Source organism: Mus caroli, chromosome 1 (assembly GCF_900094665.2).
Source record: "Mus caroli chromosome 1, CAROLI_EIJ_v1.1, whole genome shotgun sequence".
NCBI classification, from domain to species: Eukaryota; Metazoa; Chordata; class Mammalia; order Rodentia; family Muridae; genus Mus; species Mus caroli.
Window position 1 is genome coordinate 57,724,861 of NC_034570.1, and position 16,998 is coordinate 57,741,858.

Here is a 16,998-nt window from a genome sequence, read left to right on the forward strand (position 1 = left end):
GCCATGCCTGCCTGGATACTGTTATGCTCCCACCTTGATGATAATGGACTGAACCTCTGAACCTGTAAGCCAGCCCCAATTAAATGTTGTTTTTTTATAAGACTTGCCTTGGTCATAGTGTCTGTTCACAGCAGTAAAACCCTAACTAATACAATAGACAAACTTTGAAGGGAGGGCTATTATTCATGAGTTCAAGCAGAGAGAAATGTGAAAAATTATAGGAACATGCCAGAACTTTCTCAGAATTAGGTTTCCCTTCCTTTTTTGTCTTTAGATATAGCTTATTGGATGTGCCTTGGTGTCAAATGCATAGTGGGAACAGGTGATTTCGCAAGGATAATGATATAGAAATGCCAAAGGAGAAGAAAGACAGTAGTTCTATGGTCTCCCACAGTACATGTTGATCCCAGCAGTCTAGGGTGGTTTTGTGGTAACAGCTCTGCAATTTCACTTCCAACCACTGCAAAGCTTGTCCTTTGGCCCTGTGTCTATCTAGCCTGTTTCATTACCAGAAAAACCTTAGTGCACCGAAGAAGCCATACTAACAGACTGTCCATCAGCAAGCTTCCCAGACTGTTCACACTGCCTGTATCTCACCTCAGAGAGTGTTGCTTTATGGGGATAGAATGTGTGAGAGCTTGAGAACTTATCTAATAATTGTTATTACTGTATAACATTTTTGTTAATTGTATTTTATAATTGTAATAATAGTAATTGTTACTTCAACTGTACAGTATTTGCCAAATGTCACATAAGATACTTCTCCCGTGAAGATGTAGAAGATGACACTCAGGAAGGCCTGTCCTCAGTGCACATATTCTAACATAGGCATCTAAAAAGGCCCGTTAAGAATATTCTGTCTGAGAGAGGAACAAAATGCTGTGTGAACACAGAAGAGAGACAGAGGTTAAGTCTCACATTGTGGATTATTTGAAGATATCTCTGAGGTGCACTGAAATTGGAAGAAGGAGGAGATGGTGACACTGTTATTAAATAAGAGATGCTGAAGGTGTATCTGATTGGTTCAGGCTGCTGTACATTAGGTTGACAGTACGCCATCCACATTGCCATGTTGCCATCCAACCAAGATAGAACTCACCCGAGAGTCCCAGGCTGAAGATCAGGGAGTGAACAAGACCGACAAAAGCCAAAGAATTTCTTGTGGTTGAACTTACAGAGGATGTAACAGCAGCCAGTGTTTTTCCTAGCTTATAAGGATACTGAAAGACTTGTACATACTCTTTAAGTTTATATCATATCTCTGCAGTGTTTGCTGACAGGCAGCAGTCTTCCTATATTGCCCATGCTACCTGTTCTCCTGAACCCTTGGTCTCCTTGCATGTTCAGATCCTGTCTCTGAGTCTTTGCTCTTGGTGTGCAGCGCTCTCCCCCGCAGGCCCTCAAGGGCAACACCAAACACCTGGAGACTGCTTGCAATGCCTTCTCTCCACCAAGCCTACTCTGACTCCTCCTGCTCCCTGCACTGAATGCATTTGGTTTTCTCTTTCTTAGCTGGACACAGTGAGAAAACATTGTAAGGCAACTTGTAGAGATCTGGCCCTCCTTCACTCTGCTGTACATTTTCTGAAGTGTGAAGCCAAGGTGTAATCCCTTGTCTGTCTTTCTAGTACATTCACAATAAATATTTTTTTACTGAATTTTTGAATGGACAACCGAATGAATGGATGCATGCACGCATTGTGGCACAGTTGAAAAGTACACAACTTGTAGATTAAGCTATGATCTAAATACTGCTTTACAAGATAGGAATCCGTACCTTCACTCATTACACCCAAGGAAACAATCTCTCCAGGTGGTGAGCCATGGTACCAGTACTTCAGGGTGGTGGCTATGCTGTGTGCAGCCAAGATGCCTCCAAATTGTTTTCCAGTGCTGCTCAAGATTTTAAGTGTCCGCACAAATTCTTTTGTGATCCACTCTCTGCGTGAAAGGAAACAAACAGTTTCACAATAGAGAGAGGGATGGAAAGGAGGTCCTCTGAGCCCTAGAACTCAACACAGGGAATTTTATCCATCACCTACACAGTAATGAGACCCAAAGGTTATAGTCTCAATTTCTTTCATTACAAATAATTATATTTAGATGCTTTCTTGGGACCAGTCATATCCTTCATTTAAAATCAAATATGTTCAATAAACAGTAAATGGTTCACACTGAGATTTGGGACTACATGTTTTATGGTCTGGAGTATAAATTCAAGGACGAGCGCATCTGGATGAGAAGGAATGCCTCACGACCCTGCAACCTGGACCCCCTGTGAGCAGAACATTTGAATATGGGCTTCAGGAGATGGGCCCAGCACAGAGTGTGCCTAGGCATGGATAACAACATTCCAATGGCCTGGAGAGGGGGAGGAAATAAAAGACAAAGGAAAAGGAAAAGCTGCAACCTGGGACCTGGAATGGGGATGCAGAAGTGCTTCTGAGGGGCTCTGCCTGGATCCTCTTTCTCCTCCGCGGAATGCCAGTGTTTACCTGGATGAAGTCAGTTTGTTTTCCTTTTTATTTCATATGGAACCGGTCATGCCACCATTTTCATTCTATTATTGGAGAAGGTGGGGCTCAAATTTGATGTAACTTTGCTAAAGTCACACAACTAATTAACAATGGTGACAGAATTTCTACCTGGAGGCTTCTTGCTCCCAGCATGCACTACTTTTCTAACGCCTCTTCCTACGAACACTTCACCTCCCGTTCCCCTGTCGTGAACCCGTCTTTACATTAACATTTGCTTTATGTATACCTGCTTTAGAGATAACCGTAACAATCTACAAAGTACTTTGAGGATAGCCTGAAATAGAAAAGTTCATAATTTTAAAACAAATCAGATGGGGCTGGGGACCAACAAGCTATTATTCATGGATTTTTTTTTTCTTTCTGATTCTTCAATAGAAAGCACAGAAAAAGGTGTATATAAACAATGTATGTTATTTTCATGCAAATTTTACAAAATGTTTTAATGGTGCTTGCTAAGGACCAGCCTCAGCATGGAGAGGGGCTGTGAGAGAAAGGGTGTCTGGGAGCAGTGAAAAGAAGGACGTGAAGTCAAATTGTGGGTTCAGGCTGGCGGCCTAGGTTCTGCTGAGATGGCTTTCCAGCCTGTTTTTTCTCTCTCTCTGTGTCTGTCTCTCTTTCTCTCTTTCTCTCTGTCTCTCTCTGTTTCTCTGTCTCTCTCTGTGTGTGTTCTACTATGCTCTAGATACCTTTTGTTGTTCTTTTAAAAACTCTCCAGTTGAGACAGCACTCTCTACTAGTAAAAAATTCTAAAAGCTATCTGGATAGCTCATGGCTTTTCAGACCAACGTCAGAAAAACTGCAATAAAAAATTATTGAATCTTCTGACCAAGTCAGAGATCCTGTTAAGAAAAGATTCTTGAAGAGCTGTGTTGTTCTCCAGAGATCTCCAGACAGCTCAGCTCTCTCTAGAGAAAAAAATTCTAAAGAATTGTTGTCTTTTTTTTTTTTTTCCTGCTATTTTATCTCATGCAGACCCAAAGTCCAGTTTTTTTATTTATAGATCATGGGATGCTGATTCATAGAATAAGCAAAAGGAAACCTGGAATAAATACCTGAGTTGATCTTGGCTCCTTGTGGCTGTTTAAAACCACGTGGGATCAGGGTCATCTTCCTGTTCGTCTGCCTCTGTGTGGCTTCTCCCTTTCTCCCTCCTGAAACTTCTCTATCTTTCCCCAAAACTCCTAGCTCTGCCTCTTTTCCTGTGCAATCACAGGCCTGCCACTGTCCTAATGTAATTGGACAGAGAAAATCCTGCAACATTTCATCCTTTCTATTTAATTAAAAAAAACCTGAATTTCTCTCAAAATATAAATAGAACACAACTATTACCATTTTGTAAATTATATGGTATAAGATATGTCTAACACCCAGTCCAACATTTTTATCAATAAAATTAAACACTGTCCTTTATCCTAACTTAAAAGACTATAGTTTTGCTCTTGACTATGTCTTGGCTTTGGATTGTATGTCATCTTAAAACCATCCTCTCAAAGTAAAAAGCCTGGGTTGGCTAGGAGACTATGCAGTTTTTTTCAAACCTATCAGGAACCCAAGAACAACTGATATTAACAGAAAATATACAGGAAGCCTAACACAGCTTCCAAAACTTATCCAATTGATCAGACTGCTGAACACCTGGGCAGTCCTTTACTACAAAATGTTGGAGCATCAGTCTACAGCCTACTGGCCAGTGTCATCTGACAGACCTAGAGAAACAGGAAGATTAAGGACTAGCCTACTCGGTGGTGTCAGAATTAAGCTGTCCTAAAAACCTGTAATTGTGTCCTTTCTTTGGACAGTATTATGTCTGTCAATGAAAAGAGGCGATTCTTGTCTAGTTGTCTCACCACAACTGGAGTAACTCATTGATGCTTAATTTCATCTTTGAAGGCTTAAATGTGAACTCAATAATCTGGTGGTGCACGCCTTTAATCCCAGCACTTGGGAGGCAGAGGCAGGTGGATTTCTGAATTCGAGGCCAGCCTGGTCTACAGAGTGAGTTCCAGGACAGCCATGGCTACACAGAGAAACCCTGTCTTGAAAAAAAAAAAAAACAAAACAAAAACCAAAAACAAACAAACAAACAAAAAGAATGAAAGAATCTGCCTTTGTATCTTTCTGACAAGCTGACTCATAGCTGCCTTGTTCCATGAGGTTCATGAGGCCACTCATAATTCATATTACATCCTTATATTTTGCATATTGAGAAATTATATGTATTTTGAATCCATGTTTTTAAAGCTCTTTTTCACAGTTTTAAGGTCAGTCCTGAAGGTCCCAGGGTTCTCCATTTTGCTAAGACATTAGCCACACCTTCACCTCCTGGACTCATGCTGTATGATTATCACAGAGTCATTAACAGTAACACAGAGGATGTTCCTTAGAGGAACGTGAGCTTACATACATTATTACACAAACAAGCCTTACATCCACAGCAGCCATCATCTCTCGTGGAGGTTCACATGGGGGCCATGCCCCAGGGACAGGGACCAAGTCACTTTGTCCTCAACAGGGTCACGCTGGGCTCTGCAGGTTGTTACAACTGTTATACATCTATTTCATTTATCTAATGTTAGTATTCTTCACTTAGAAAATATACTATACCTGTCAAAAATCAAGCTTAACACAGAGTGATAGTGTCCAGGAGGCCCCTTGACAGCACTCTCATAGTTGTAAACTTTTGCTTTCCTCAGGTCAACGTAGTTATTTCCAGTGATATTGCCCCAGATTATCACATCTTTGATGTCTGTGCAGAACCGAACCAGAAATGATTAAAATAAAGTTCACCAATATAAAATGTATTCAGATCCAATGCTTTGTCTGTATATTTGTTTTAGGGTTGGTCCAATGATGTCCAAGCTCTTTAGCCTGTGCAAGCGCTGGTGTTCACCTCCCTAATTATCGGGGCTTGGCAGTCATGGGATAATGCCTTGTGAACAGTATACTGGATGGGAAAGTCAAGGAATACTGAGGGAACTGCCGTGAAAGATATTGTTAGTGAAAATTGTATCATTTGTGCCTCTCTTAACTTCATTCCCCTTATACACACACACACACACACACACACACACACACACACACACACACACAGAGTCATAAGAATATATTAAAAGAAGTGGGCACAGCTGCCCCCCCTTATCCACAGCTTCACATTCCATCCCATAGCTCAATTAACCGTTGCACACTTTTTCATTTTAGGGCAGGTGCAGCAGCATTGGAGATGGAACCTAGGCACTCATGCATGCTAGGCAAGAGATCTACCACTGACCTACCATCCCAGACCTGCACTTTAAAATATCATAGGGAATTTTTCAAAAAATAATCAGTGGGTAACTTATAGATCATTTTCATTACTGTATGTTGCTATGATTGGTTTATTAGGTTATTACTTTTTATTATTGCTAGTTTCTTGCTGCCCTGAGTTTATGAATTAAACTGGGTCACAGTATGTGTGTACAGGAAAAAGCTGGGTAAGGAGGGTAGGGTAGTCTAAGTGGCATCCCCTGAATGAGGGAGGACCAATCACACTGGGTTCATCCATCCCTCCTAATCTATGTTACACATCCAGGATGGTCCTGGAGGATGTAGCGTTCTCTCTCCATTATTTGAACCCATGTGTCAAAACACAAGCAAGACACTCACTGGCTGAAGTGGTTTTCATCTTTCGGGCCAGTACTGCTTTGGCTTGGCCTTCTACCCCCAGAGCCACTGCGATAATGTTGCTCGCGATGTTAGGGGCATATTGCATGAGCAAAGTTGTTTTCAGATTTACAAAGTTTTTCCCTCCCACGATGACCTTGACAGACTTGTGAGCATTTTTCTCTATCAGGTAACCGTAGAGGCGGCACAGTGGCACCCTGCTCCGCAGGCAGCTCTCCAGGCTGTACACTTCTTCCTCTGTGCTGTCATCCAGGATGATGATGACCTGGGCCTGAAGGAAGGCCTCCTTTACCGTGGTGCAGAAGGAGACAGTGCGGAGGACTGGCGAGGCCAAGTCCTGGGTTTCCATCACTATGCTTCTGAGGCAGTCCTCCCTTTGCTCCTGGTCAAACAGGGTCAGGCTGATCTCTGAGTGCATCCCAAACACTTCCCCACTTAGCAAGAGGGGAATTAAGTGGCAGCACACATAAGTACCTGCACTGTTTAAATGCAAAAGTTGGATGGAAAACAGTTAGAGCCCTTCCCAGTGAAGCATTCTATTTTTTTCATTCTTTCTTTCTTTATTTTGTGTTAGATTTTCTTTATATATATTTCAAATGCTATCCCGAAAGTTCCCTATACCCTCCCTCTGCCCTGCTCCCCTACCCACCCACTCCCGCTTCTTGGCACTGGCGTTCCCCTGTACTGGGGCATATAAAGTTTGCAATACCAAGGGGAAGCATTCTATTCTTAACCAATGCTTTTGCATGTGCTCTGAAAGATGATTCATTGTTTCACATGAGCATCCTCACACTTGAACAGATGTGCCTAGGAATCCAAATCAGAACAGGGAAGTCTCACTACCCACTCCATCTCAGCATCTGATGATACCACCAAATAAAAATGTACGAGTGCATTAGATTTTTCAAATAAAAGAGCTTTCCCATGTGCAGAAGACAAAACAAAACATAAGCAAACAAAAGCTCCTTATCAGATTGTTCTGCTTACAAACTCAGGCTTTCTCGTGAGAAGACAAAGACATTTGCTTCAGCTACCCATTGTCTTTAATACCTTTATCTACTAATGAATGTCTTTAGTTTTGGACAGATTACTTTTCTCACAGTCTTACAAGGAAAAACCTTTACAGGTGTGGTTAGGATAAGCAAAGGTTTTATGCTCTGTTTGAAACTGAATGTACCTTGATCTTCTATTTCAGTGATGATCAACTATGGGGGATTAAAAAACTCATTTGTAAACTTTTATTACTCTTGCTGGGTTTGGGAAGGGCACTGTGGTGATGCCCAGTTCTGGACAGGCTCATGGGTATGTGTAGTACAACTTCTGAATCTTTTCAGTGTTTGTAGTATCCATAGTTATATATACTTTCTCAAAACAGGTATGTGTTAGGATACACACATGCAGTGAGGAGGACAGTGTGGGGAGATGGAGGGAAGGGATGGAAGCGCAGAGAAAGAACCACAGAGTGAGCGGGGTGGAGATGCAAGGGGAGGCGGTGACAAGTGAGGACAAGGAGGAGGAGGAGCGCCCTTGAGAAGGAGAAAGGGAGGAAACCAAGGGAGGGGATCTGGGTTGCACTCAGAGAATGCAGGAGGAAGAACCAAGGAAAGTCAGCAGGTGGGAGGGGACTGGGAGGGGAGGAGAGGGAGAGAACAATGACCAGAGGGGACAAACCCAGGAGCATTGCTTTAGATTGTGTATGAAGACATGTATGCATGTAAATCACAGGGGGATAGATGCTGGAGGCTAGATACACAGAAGCACTCATAACCATGTACAAGCCAGATGTGTGTGTGAATACACACACACACACACACACACACACACACTTTTGAACCTGCATAGGTATTCTTCCACCATGAAATTAATCCAATTCCATTGTCTTTTCTAAAAATAAACCTCCAGGCTCATAAATCCTGGGGTTTGACTATCCCACCTGGCAATCCAGACCTGCAAAGGGCTGATGAGATCTTTCATGGTTTCTTTATCCAACTGTTGTTCTGTATGCGTCTGCATGTTCTCTTTAGCGATGACCATCATCAACTCTGTCGTCATGTTGGAAGTGACACCATAGTAAAGCTAGATATCAGAAAAGGAAAACTCAACCTCAGAGAATAGATCATGATTAGACCAAAGCCAGAATAGAAAATAGACTAGGAGGAAGGTAGCAGAATGGCTTGGAAAGCAAGAGTTTGAAATATAGAATACTTTTAAGGGAATGGTATGTTTGAACACATAAGCAATGCAATCCCGTACCTGGGCATGTTCCAGAAACTCATTGTATCCTCCCAAAAGCAAGCCCCTGCCTCCACGATCCAGCAACTCTCTCCAGATAATGGGGGAGGTTCTGTGGTCCCACATATTCCTTTCACAAACATCTTCCACCCAATCCTGTGGGGAAAGCCTCCAATAAGCGTCACCTATTAAATCTGCCTAAGAATTCAGTTCAATCTTGTAGGATTTAAACAACAGAGTAATGGCTTTTTAAAGTTTGCATTTAAAAGTATATTCATGATACATATATCATCAAATGGTAAAATATAAACTAGAAAATAGCAGCGAGACTGTTATGATTACTCATGATACATAATTATAGCACTGTGGACGCAGAGGGAGGGGGATCACTGTGCATTTCAGCCCAGCCGGGCTGCACAGCGAGCCTGTTTCAATAAGAGAAATGAAATAACAAAGGAAAAAAATGAGAGAAAGAGAGAAGATAATGATGAGATAAATAACAAATTAATAAATAAGAAATATTCTCCAGGTCCAATGGCCAAATAAAGTATGAGAACTTGCTTCTTTGCTGGAGTGCTTGTGTTTAACCTAGGGAGAGGCCATGTCTTCTAAGTTGGCTGATTTTAAAGAAAAACACCCATTTTTATTATATATGAGTTGCTTTAGTTTTATGGCCACATAAATTTTGATACTGCTTTTCAAATCTATGGTTCTGGTTTCTATGACTCAGACTTAATTGATGAGCTAAAAGTTACCCACCTGATATTCTCATCATACATACCAGAAGAAAAAGTTTATGTTACCATTTGGTTTGGGTAGACCAAGATTTCCAGTGATAACAGCTGAGTATTGGTGAGGGACAACTTTGTTATTAGTTAGGTACAGTTGAGGAATGCTAAAGTCATACCATTGGAGGGAGGTATACTAAAGCCATCTCACAAGTAAACTCTATTTCTTGCTGGTGTTGAAGAAGTCCATGTTTTTAATTCCATCCCAAAGCAAGAAGACTGAGATTTCCAACATGGTCCCTCTAATCACTGCATATCTTGGCTGGAGGAAGAACGTGATCTACCCTAAAAGACTATAACAAGGAGAATAGGCTAATGGTCTATCAGCAGTTTGGAGAATGTGTGTAGGACTGAATTCTCTGAGTCCTGAACCAGGAGTAGAACATAAAGATGGACATGTGGACTTCATCACTGTGAATCGCTCTTCTGCAATTTGGGAGGGCATACTCTGGTGGGGACCCTAGAATACAATGGTACTGTATTACTAGACGGACAGTCAGAAGTTTGGAGAAAGTGATGACTTAGATAATGTAAAAATGACAAATATGCCAAGGAAGATAGTGGAAGAAGGGGTCAAAAGGGCAGTGGAGGGCTGGTGAGATGACTTAGTGGGTTAAAGTGCTTGCTACCAAGCCTCACAAACTGAGTTCCATTTCTGGGCCCTCGTTGTTGAAGCAAAGAATCGATTTATGCAAGGTATTTGCTTGCAGACCCCACCTCAAAACAAGCAACCAACCAACAATTCAACTAACTACATTAGTAAATACACACACACACACACACACACACACACACACACACACATTAATTTAAAAAGGTAGTGGGCATAGAACTATGGGAATCTGGATAAATTGCTACTCAACCACATTTTCTCAAGGAGCCTGAGCTACACTTTATTCACCAAAGTTATAAGAAACACACTAAAGGGAGAAAAAAAAAAAACTGTGTGTGGAACCACATGGAATGTTAAGACACTCAAGTGCAAAGGATGGGGTAACTGCCCATCAGAGAACATCTGTTTTAGAGTAATAAATACTAGCCAACCCCACAGATAGGATAGGCAAATAGGCAAATAGGCCTCACAAGAGACAGGCAGCAATTCAAGAGGATGGGCCTCTAGTCCTAAAAGCTGAGATAGTTCTTACTGCTGCTGAATGGTCAGTATATCAGTCAATGAAGACCAGCGCTAGCACTTTATAATGCCACCATCCTTTGAGAACATCAACATGCCTCTCTTGAAAATTGATAACACACTGCACTCCCTCCACAATGTAAAGGAAAGTGATTTGTCTAGATTGAATTCAACCTGTGCTGGGTGGGAAATGGCCCTTTCTGATTGTACTGCCTTCACCAGAAGCCTTGCCTACACACTTACAAAATGTTTAAACTGACAATTTAGGTCTTGCACACATCTTTGAACCAATGAGATTGCTATACAGGAAAAGAGGCACAGTACTGAGCATGTCAGTAGAGTATATATTGCCCTTATATATAAGACTGAGCTTTATAGAGCAGCAGGGCAGGCCAGCAAAGCTGCAGATACCTGGTGGAAGACTGACATATGGAAGGAATGGTCTGCCTCTTTCAAGTTGTAAAACGTGTTATATTTCCATGTAGTGTTTTACTCTATTAGATACATTACTTAGCATTTAGGAATTAAGGGGCAGAAGACCCTGTTCACCATCATTCCCAGGAGCCCTCTCAGAGCATTTTATGGTTTTTCAAATTCTCTGCTCTAGCCTATGTGAGTTGAAAGGCTTTAAATTTCCAGAGAGGAACAATTCTAGAAGGTGTAAGAGGAGTCTCACCTTTTAGCTACAGCTGACATTGATCATGGTAAGACGAGCGAGTAGCAGGCAGCCAAAGAAGCTATGTCTGGGGAAAGGGTAACTGGGTGTGCTCATCAGGAGACTGTACAACAGCTACTACCCAGAGTAAAAACATTTAACATCTAGGTTATCATTTGGGCACAGTCCATGAGACTCTGGCTCAATTTTGAACTTACAAGGGAAAGTGTAGTAGCCATGTGTTGAAAAGGGACTGAGGTGCACATCCCTTAAGTACACAGAACTGGGTCATCACAATTAACAAGTGGTCTAGAGCAGTAGAAGGGGACCTGTAATGGATGGTAGTGAGGAGAGATGAGTGCCAGCTTGGCTCTGAAACTTTGTGCAGTGGGAAATACGGTTCATTAACAAACCTTCCTCTAATAGAGTTTTCCCAGGGAAAGATCTTGATATGAATCCCAGAAGAGCTCTTACCAGATGGTGTGAATTTACTTAATGGAGCACACGGATCCAGAGGCACAGTAGCTGGACTGTAGCCGATACTCATGAATAGTCCAGGTCCCTTCCCTCTTACAAGCAAGGCACTTGTGCCCTCAGTCACCAGAGATAGTAGAAGCCAATGGATTAACTGCTGAGTCTCTCTCTCTAGGACTGACCTCAGTTAAAGGGATTCCTCTTGACTAAGATTAAGCTCTCTTCTTTGGGGCAGGCCACATCAGGTGACTGGTTGATGCAGGAATACAAAGGCTTAGCTTCTTTTCTTCAGCATGGAACACCTTGGAAAGGATTCCCCAACATGCTTTCCCTGTATGATCTCCAGACTCCTCCTGCTGCAACTGGATTGTAGCTCAACTCCCCCAGCCCCCAACCTATTACTGCTACCTTCACCTTCATTCCTTCTCAGGGTGTTCAGAGAGTACTTTCCAGTAAGGGCTCACCTTCAGAAGGATTGACATACAAACTACTTGCTTTCTCAGTAGGCTTGGGTGTGGAATCAGCACATTTCTTCCACTTACTGTACACTCCTTTGTGCTCTTAAGTATTAGCAAAACAAAAAAAACCCAAACAAACAAACAAACAAACAACAACAAACCCATGTCTTAAGATGAACAAGGAAGGACTCATTTTTACCTGTATTATTAATATGTGTCATCTTCAGAAGCTGGCACGATATACTCGTAAGTATCTCACCAAAGTAGAACTTTATCTTGGGTAAATGCATTTAACAGCTCTAACAGTTCTTACCTCCCACTTGTCAGGATGTTGCGTGATCTTAAAAATCCGAAAGTCAGGAAGATTCTTTTGTAAATAGTCTGCCAGAAGTTCTGCCTTAGCATAATATGGGCAGTTTGCTTTACCTAGAAGAGTTCAAATTAGCTGTGCTTTCTTTTCAACACACACATTTCCATGAGTATGAGGATGTTATCATTATAACCATACACTTCGAGAATGCACTGTGGCTATAATTTTATAAGAAAATTGCAGAATAAACTTATTTAATGCAAACATCTAATTTTTGTTATAGTAATAAAAATAAGATACATTTCATAGATCAGAATCTTAAACAATAACATTTTGTGGAACAGAAGGATGTTTTCAATATTTACTTTCTCTAGTACTCTGTTGGAGCACATGAGGTTATAGCATACTATCTAAGCATGAGATACTAACGGTGAGCTATTCATTAGCATCCACTCAAGGGTCCACTGAGATAGCTTGACTGATAAAGGCACAGGCACTTGCCATCAAGACTGAAGACCTGAGTTTCATCTCTAGGACACACACTCCTGTTAGAGTATCCTCTAACCTCTGAACTCCTCCATGTAAAACAAATAAATTAATGTTAAAGGGAATGTCAGATGCACTTCTCCCCCCCACCCCCACTTTTCTTTTTTCTTTTGTTTGCAGTGAAGAGCAAACAGGAAGTTATCCCCCTGCCCCAGAAGTGGGATGGGTGCCAGTTCAGGAGGACAAGTTAAGTGTAGTGCCTGCTGTGGAAACACTCTTCCTCAGCCTCACAGAGTCCTCAGCACCAATCCTTCTTAAAACCTCTCTGTGGAGAAGCCTCTCTATCTAGTTCAAATCCATTGTTAATCACTTCAAACTCACTTTATGGCTCATGTTTCATGACCCTGTCCATTTTATTGGGAAATAGTTTGTAAAAGCTCTGCACCCGAGATGATCTCAATTACCTGCCTTTTCTGGATCCAGGTTCCTTCTGCCCAGACACCACTGAGAAGATCATGGTGAAGTAGATATAAAGAACAGAGGAATTTCCAAAGGAAGAGGATTCCAGTTATGCTCTGAAGCCCACACCGCCTGTCTTCTTGGAAACCTTGCTGAACAAATTCTCCCTGCCCCATTAGACTCTTATTTCTGTTTCTAGTGTCTGCTTTCAAGCATATTTAAACGCACTTCACTTAAACTCCAGCTTCTCCTTCCTAAGAAACAAAAAGTCTATGTTTCTTCTCCTCAGCTATTGCTTCCTAGATGCTCCTTTCTGTTAAATACATCGTATATCCTTGTCATCCATGGTATTTACATTTATTCACTTATTATTCCACTATAACCTAGCACTCCACATAATTTTCCAGAAGGTGACTAGGGACCACCAGGTGCTTAATACAATGAGTACTTTTTTTTTTTTTTTTTAGTCCTTTCTTCTTTATCCCTGGTAGCATCTATCATGGTTTCCCATTTCCATTTCCAGTACAGTAAATTCTGGATGCATCTCTATGGTGGGATACTCTGAAGGCTTCCATTGTACATCTCTGGCTGGCATTTTCTGTACTTTATACGTTTTTGTTCCCTTATCTATTCATTAAACTGTATTGCTCTGCAAGGCACATAATTTCTCATACCTTATCTGTGTATTTTCCTGGCCAAGCTCCTTGGTTTCCAGGGGCAGTCTGTGTTCCTAGCTCAGGTACGTCTTATCCAGATGCCCATACTTTCCTGTGTTCTATCATCTTTTTCTGAATGTATCATGGACACTCAGCGGGATAAGCTGGATTCTATTCTGAAATGACCAAGGTCCTGCCGTCTTGTTCCGGCTCCACTTTGGGTTTGCTTAAATGATTCGCCCCTTTCCCACAATGGTTGTTTCTCTCTTGGCAACCCATTTGAGATTTCCATGGCCTTGACCACAGTCCAGATGTTTTAACCAAAATAATTAAACTAAAATGACTAAAGAAGATATAAGTTAAAAATAATTGTCATGTTATGTCTGAAATAATTAACAATGGCTCTGCCAGCAGTGAATGTTTCAAGGGTATGCTGATTCTCATCTAATTTTGATGTAAATCACACTCTTTATGGCTTTTGCCTTTAAAAACACCGAACCCCTGCTCTTGGGCATCAAGAGATGTTCAGGGGCAAGAACCCACTCTTGGTCTAGCCATTAATAAAAAGACTGAAAACTTTAATCAGCTTAATCACTGTGGTTGCCAATAACTATCTCATGCGTATCATTTTTATTTTATGTCTTCTACCAGAAAATGTAGGAGATTCTTGCATCTCCTATAGTAGTTAGATTTATCTCCTCACTTAAGAATATTGAGATTAGACAGGTGTAGTGGTGCATAGCTTTAATTCTATCGCTCAGGAGGAAGAGACAGATCCTATGAATTTGGGCCCAGCCTGGTCTACATAGCCAGGTTCAATCACCTAGGGGACATAGTGAGACTTTGTTTGAGAGAGAGAGAGAGAGAGAGAGAGAGAGAGAGAGAGAGAGAGAGAGAGAGAGAGAGATAGAGAGAGAATACTGTGAGATGTAGGTTATTAAACATATTCTTCTGATAAAAGTTCTTCAAATGAGTCCAAGTCTACCCAGTTACCCATAGCTTAGGTGTGTAACTTCTCCTTTATTTCTCATAGTCATTCAGTGAATTACAATCTTCTCCAACATATTTCATCTTTCGGATCATTCCTCAGTCTATTTGCTTTTCTCCCCACAAAGCAGCTCTTTTTGCATTATATAGCTCCAGCCTTCTAACCAGCCTCTTGTTGTATCCATAACTCTCAGGGAAGATACAGATTTAATGGCCTTGTCCCTTTATAAATTACCTTCTAGGTATTTTTGCTAAAGTCTCACATATTGAGTATGGCTCAGAAGAATCCGAATCATCTCATTTGTCCTCAGCCTAGGATGCTCTCTCCCTTACATCCTTTCTTCCAGCCCAATTAAACTCATTTCAAATGTATGCTTACCAACCACTCTCAATTATCATCAAATTTGGCCAAGATCTTTAGCAAGACCTAGATACTAGGACCGTGGCTTCATGCTTCCCCAGCAACTGCCCCATCAAGGGCAGCTCAGGCTCTTTCAGAAGAGCTAGGGGTTCAAAGATACTACCTGAGTCCTCTGCGTTTCCATTCACAACCATATATAACCTTTATACGCACACTCCAGCTCTACTCCCTATTATCCACGGTAAATTGTTCTGCTTCTTCCCGAGTCTTCTCTGCTTGGTAACTGTAGTTGTTCAGGCATCTGCTTAATCACTTTCCCTCTGGGAAGCCCTTGGCTACGTAGACCCTATACCACTGTCTTAGAGTTTTACTGCTGTGAACAGACACCATGATCAAGGCAAGTCTTATAAAAACATCATTTAATTGGGGCTGGCTTACAGGTTCAGAGGTTCAGCCCATTATCATCAAGGTGGGAACAAGGCAGTATCCAGGCAGGCATGGTGCAGCCAGAGCTGAGAGGTCTACATCTTCATCCAAAGGCTGCTAGTGGAAGACTGACTCCTAGGCAACTAGGGTGAGGATCTTAAGCCCACACCCACAGTAGCACACCTACTCCAATCAGGTCACACCTCCAAATGCTGCCACTCCCTGGCTCAAGAAAATACAAACCATCACAACCACTGTTTCCTCCAGAACACTGCCCTGTTACTGTTATATACAGTGTCCTGAAAGTTTCTACTGTATGTATTCCCACCATCCCGTTTTCTAGTGCAAAAAATAAAAATTATCTAAATGTATATAGAAGCAAAAGATGTACTTCCCAAGGGATGGTAAATGCCAATTGTGTAACAGAGAAGTGATTGTGGTCGAAATAGTTTGTATAGGAAGGCCAAAGGAGAAGCCAGACTGAGTGGAAAGAAGGATAGAACAGCAGGGAGCTCTTTTAAGATACTTGGTGAGAGAAGAGAAAGCAGATACAGTCAACAGCCTGTCCCAGTAAGTGTTGCTTCCTGCTGTCCAGATGGTCTACATTACAGGCAGATTTCTGAGTTCGAGGCCAGCCTGGTCTACAGAGTGAGTTCCAGGACAGCCAGGGTTATACAGAGAAACTCTGTCTCGAAAAACTAAAAAAAAAAAAAAAAAAAAAAAAAAAAAAAAAGTAGACTCATTGATACTTTGACATTATTTTTACCTAAATTCGTTAATTTTGTTCAAGATTTAGTACAAACTTTTTTGTTTAAACTAAATGTCTAGTTTATATTTTGTAAATTCTAACCCAGGCCCTGCGACATTCCTACATCCAGGTCCTCCATTAGACTACAGCTCTTCTAGGTCTTTGCAAACTTTATCTGGAGGTTGGTTTCTTTAACAGCTTAGTTATTTCCTACTCTCCATCCATTCCTTATGCTCCTTTTTCCGCCAACCCCGCCGAAGCCTGTGCAGTTGTCCATCATTACATTAGTCACAGCAGATCAAAGGAATTCCTTATACGTTTTGTACCCCCGTGGGAATTAAAACCTCTGGCCAAGGGCAGAGGTGAGAATTTTCCCCAACGTGTCCCTATTGCTCATCTGACCTTGACACATTGCCACGGTGTATCAAGTGCCTAAAGGATGGGGCTGAGAACAGAAGCCTGTTAACAAGGCTGACCACCCATGGGAAGAGATCTGTGGGCTTACTAGAGAAGCACTCACCCGCGATCACAAATTTGGCCATGATTTCTAGCAAGACTTAGAAACTGGGACCGTGGCGTCACGGTTTCCTGGCAACCGCGGCGGGTACTAAAACTGGCGCAGGCGCGCT

At 41.7% G+C, this 16,998-nt stretch overlaps 1 protein-coding gene across 1 annotated transcript in view; it reads right to left on the reverse strand.

Annotated features, from left to right (window-relative positions):
* Mdh1b (malate dehydrogenase 1B) overlaps window positions 1-16,960 on the reverse strand; it is a 35,210-nt gene extending 18,250 nt beyond the window's left edge. Inside the window, exons 1-7 of the mRNA XM_021165825.1 lie at window positions 16,890-16,960; window positions 12,250-12,362; window positions 8,451-8,585; window positions 8,131-8,273; window positions 6,180-6,676; window positions 5,142-5,283; window positions 1,778-1,941 (exon numbers count right to left, since the gene is read on the reverse strand). Coding sequence (XP_021021484.1) covers window positions 1,778-1,941; window positions 5,142-5,283; window positions 6,180-6,676; window positions 8,131-8,273; window positions 8,451-8,585; window positions 12,250-12,362; window positions 16,890-16,911 — 1,216 coding nt within the window. The 5' untranslated portion in view covers window positions 16,912-16,960. The remainder of the gene's footprint in view (window positions 1-1,777; window positions 1,942-5,141; window positions 5,284-6,179; window positions 6,677-8,130; window positions 8,274-8,450; window positions 8,586-12,249; window positions 12,363-16,889) is intronic.
* Between the last annotated feature and the right edge of the window lie 38 nt (window positions 16,961-16,998).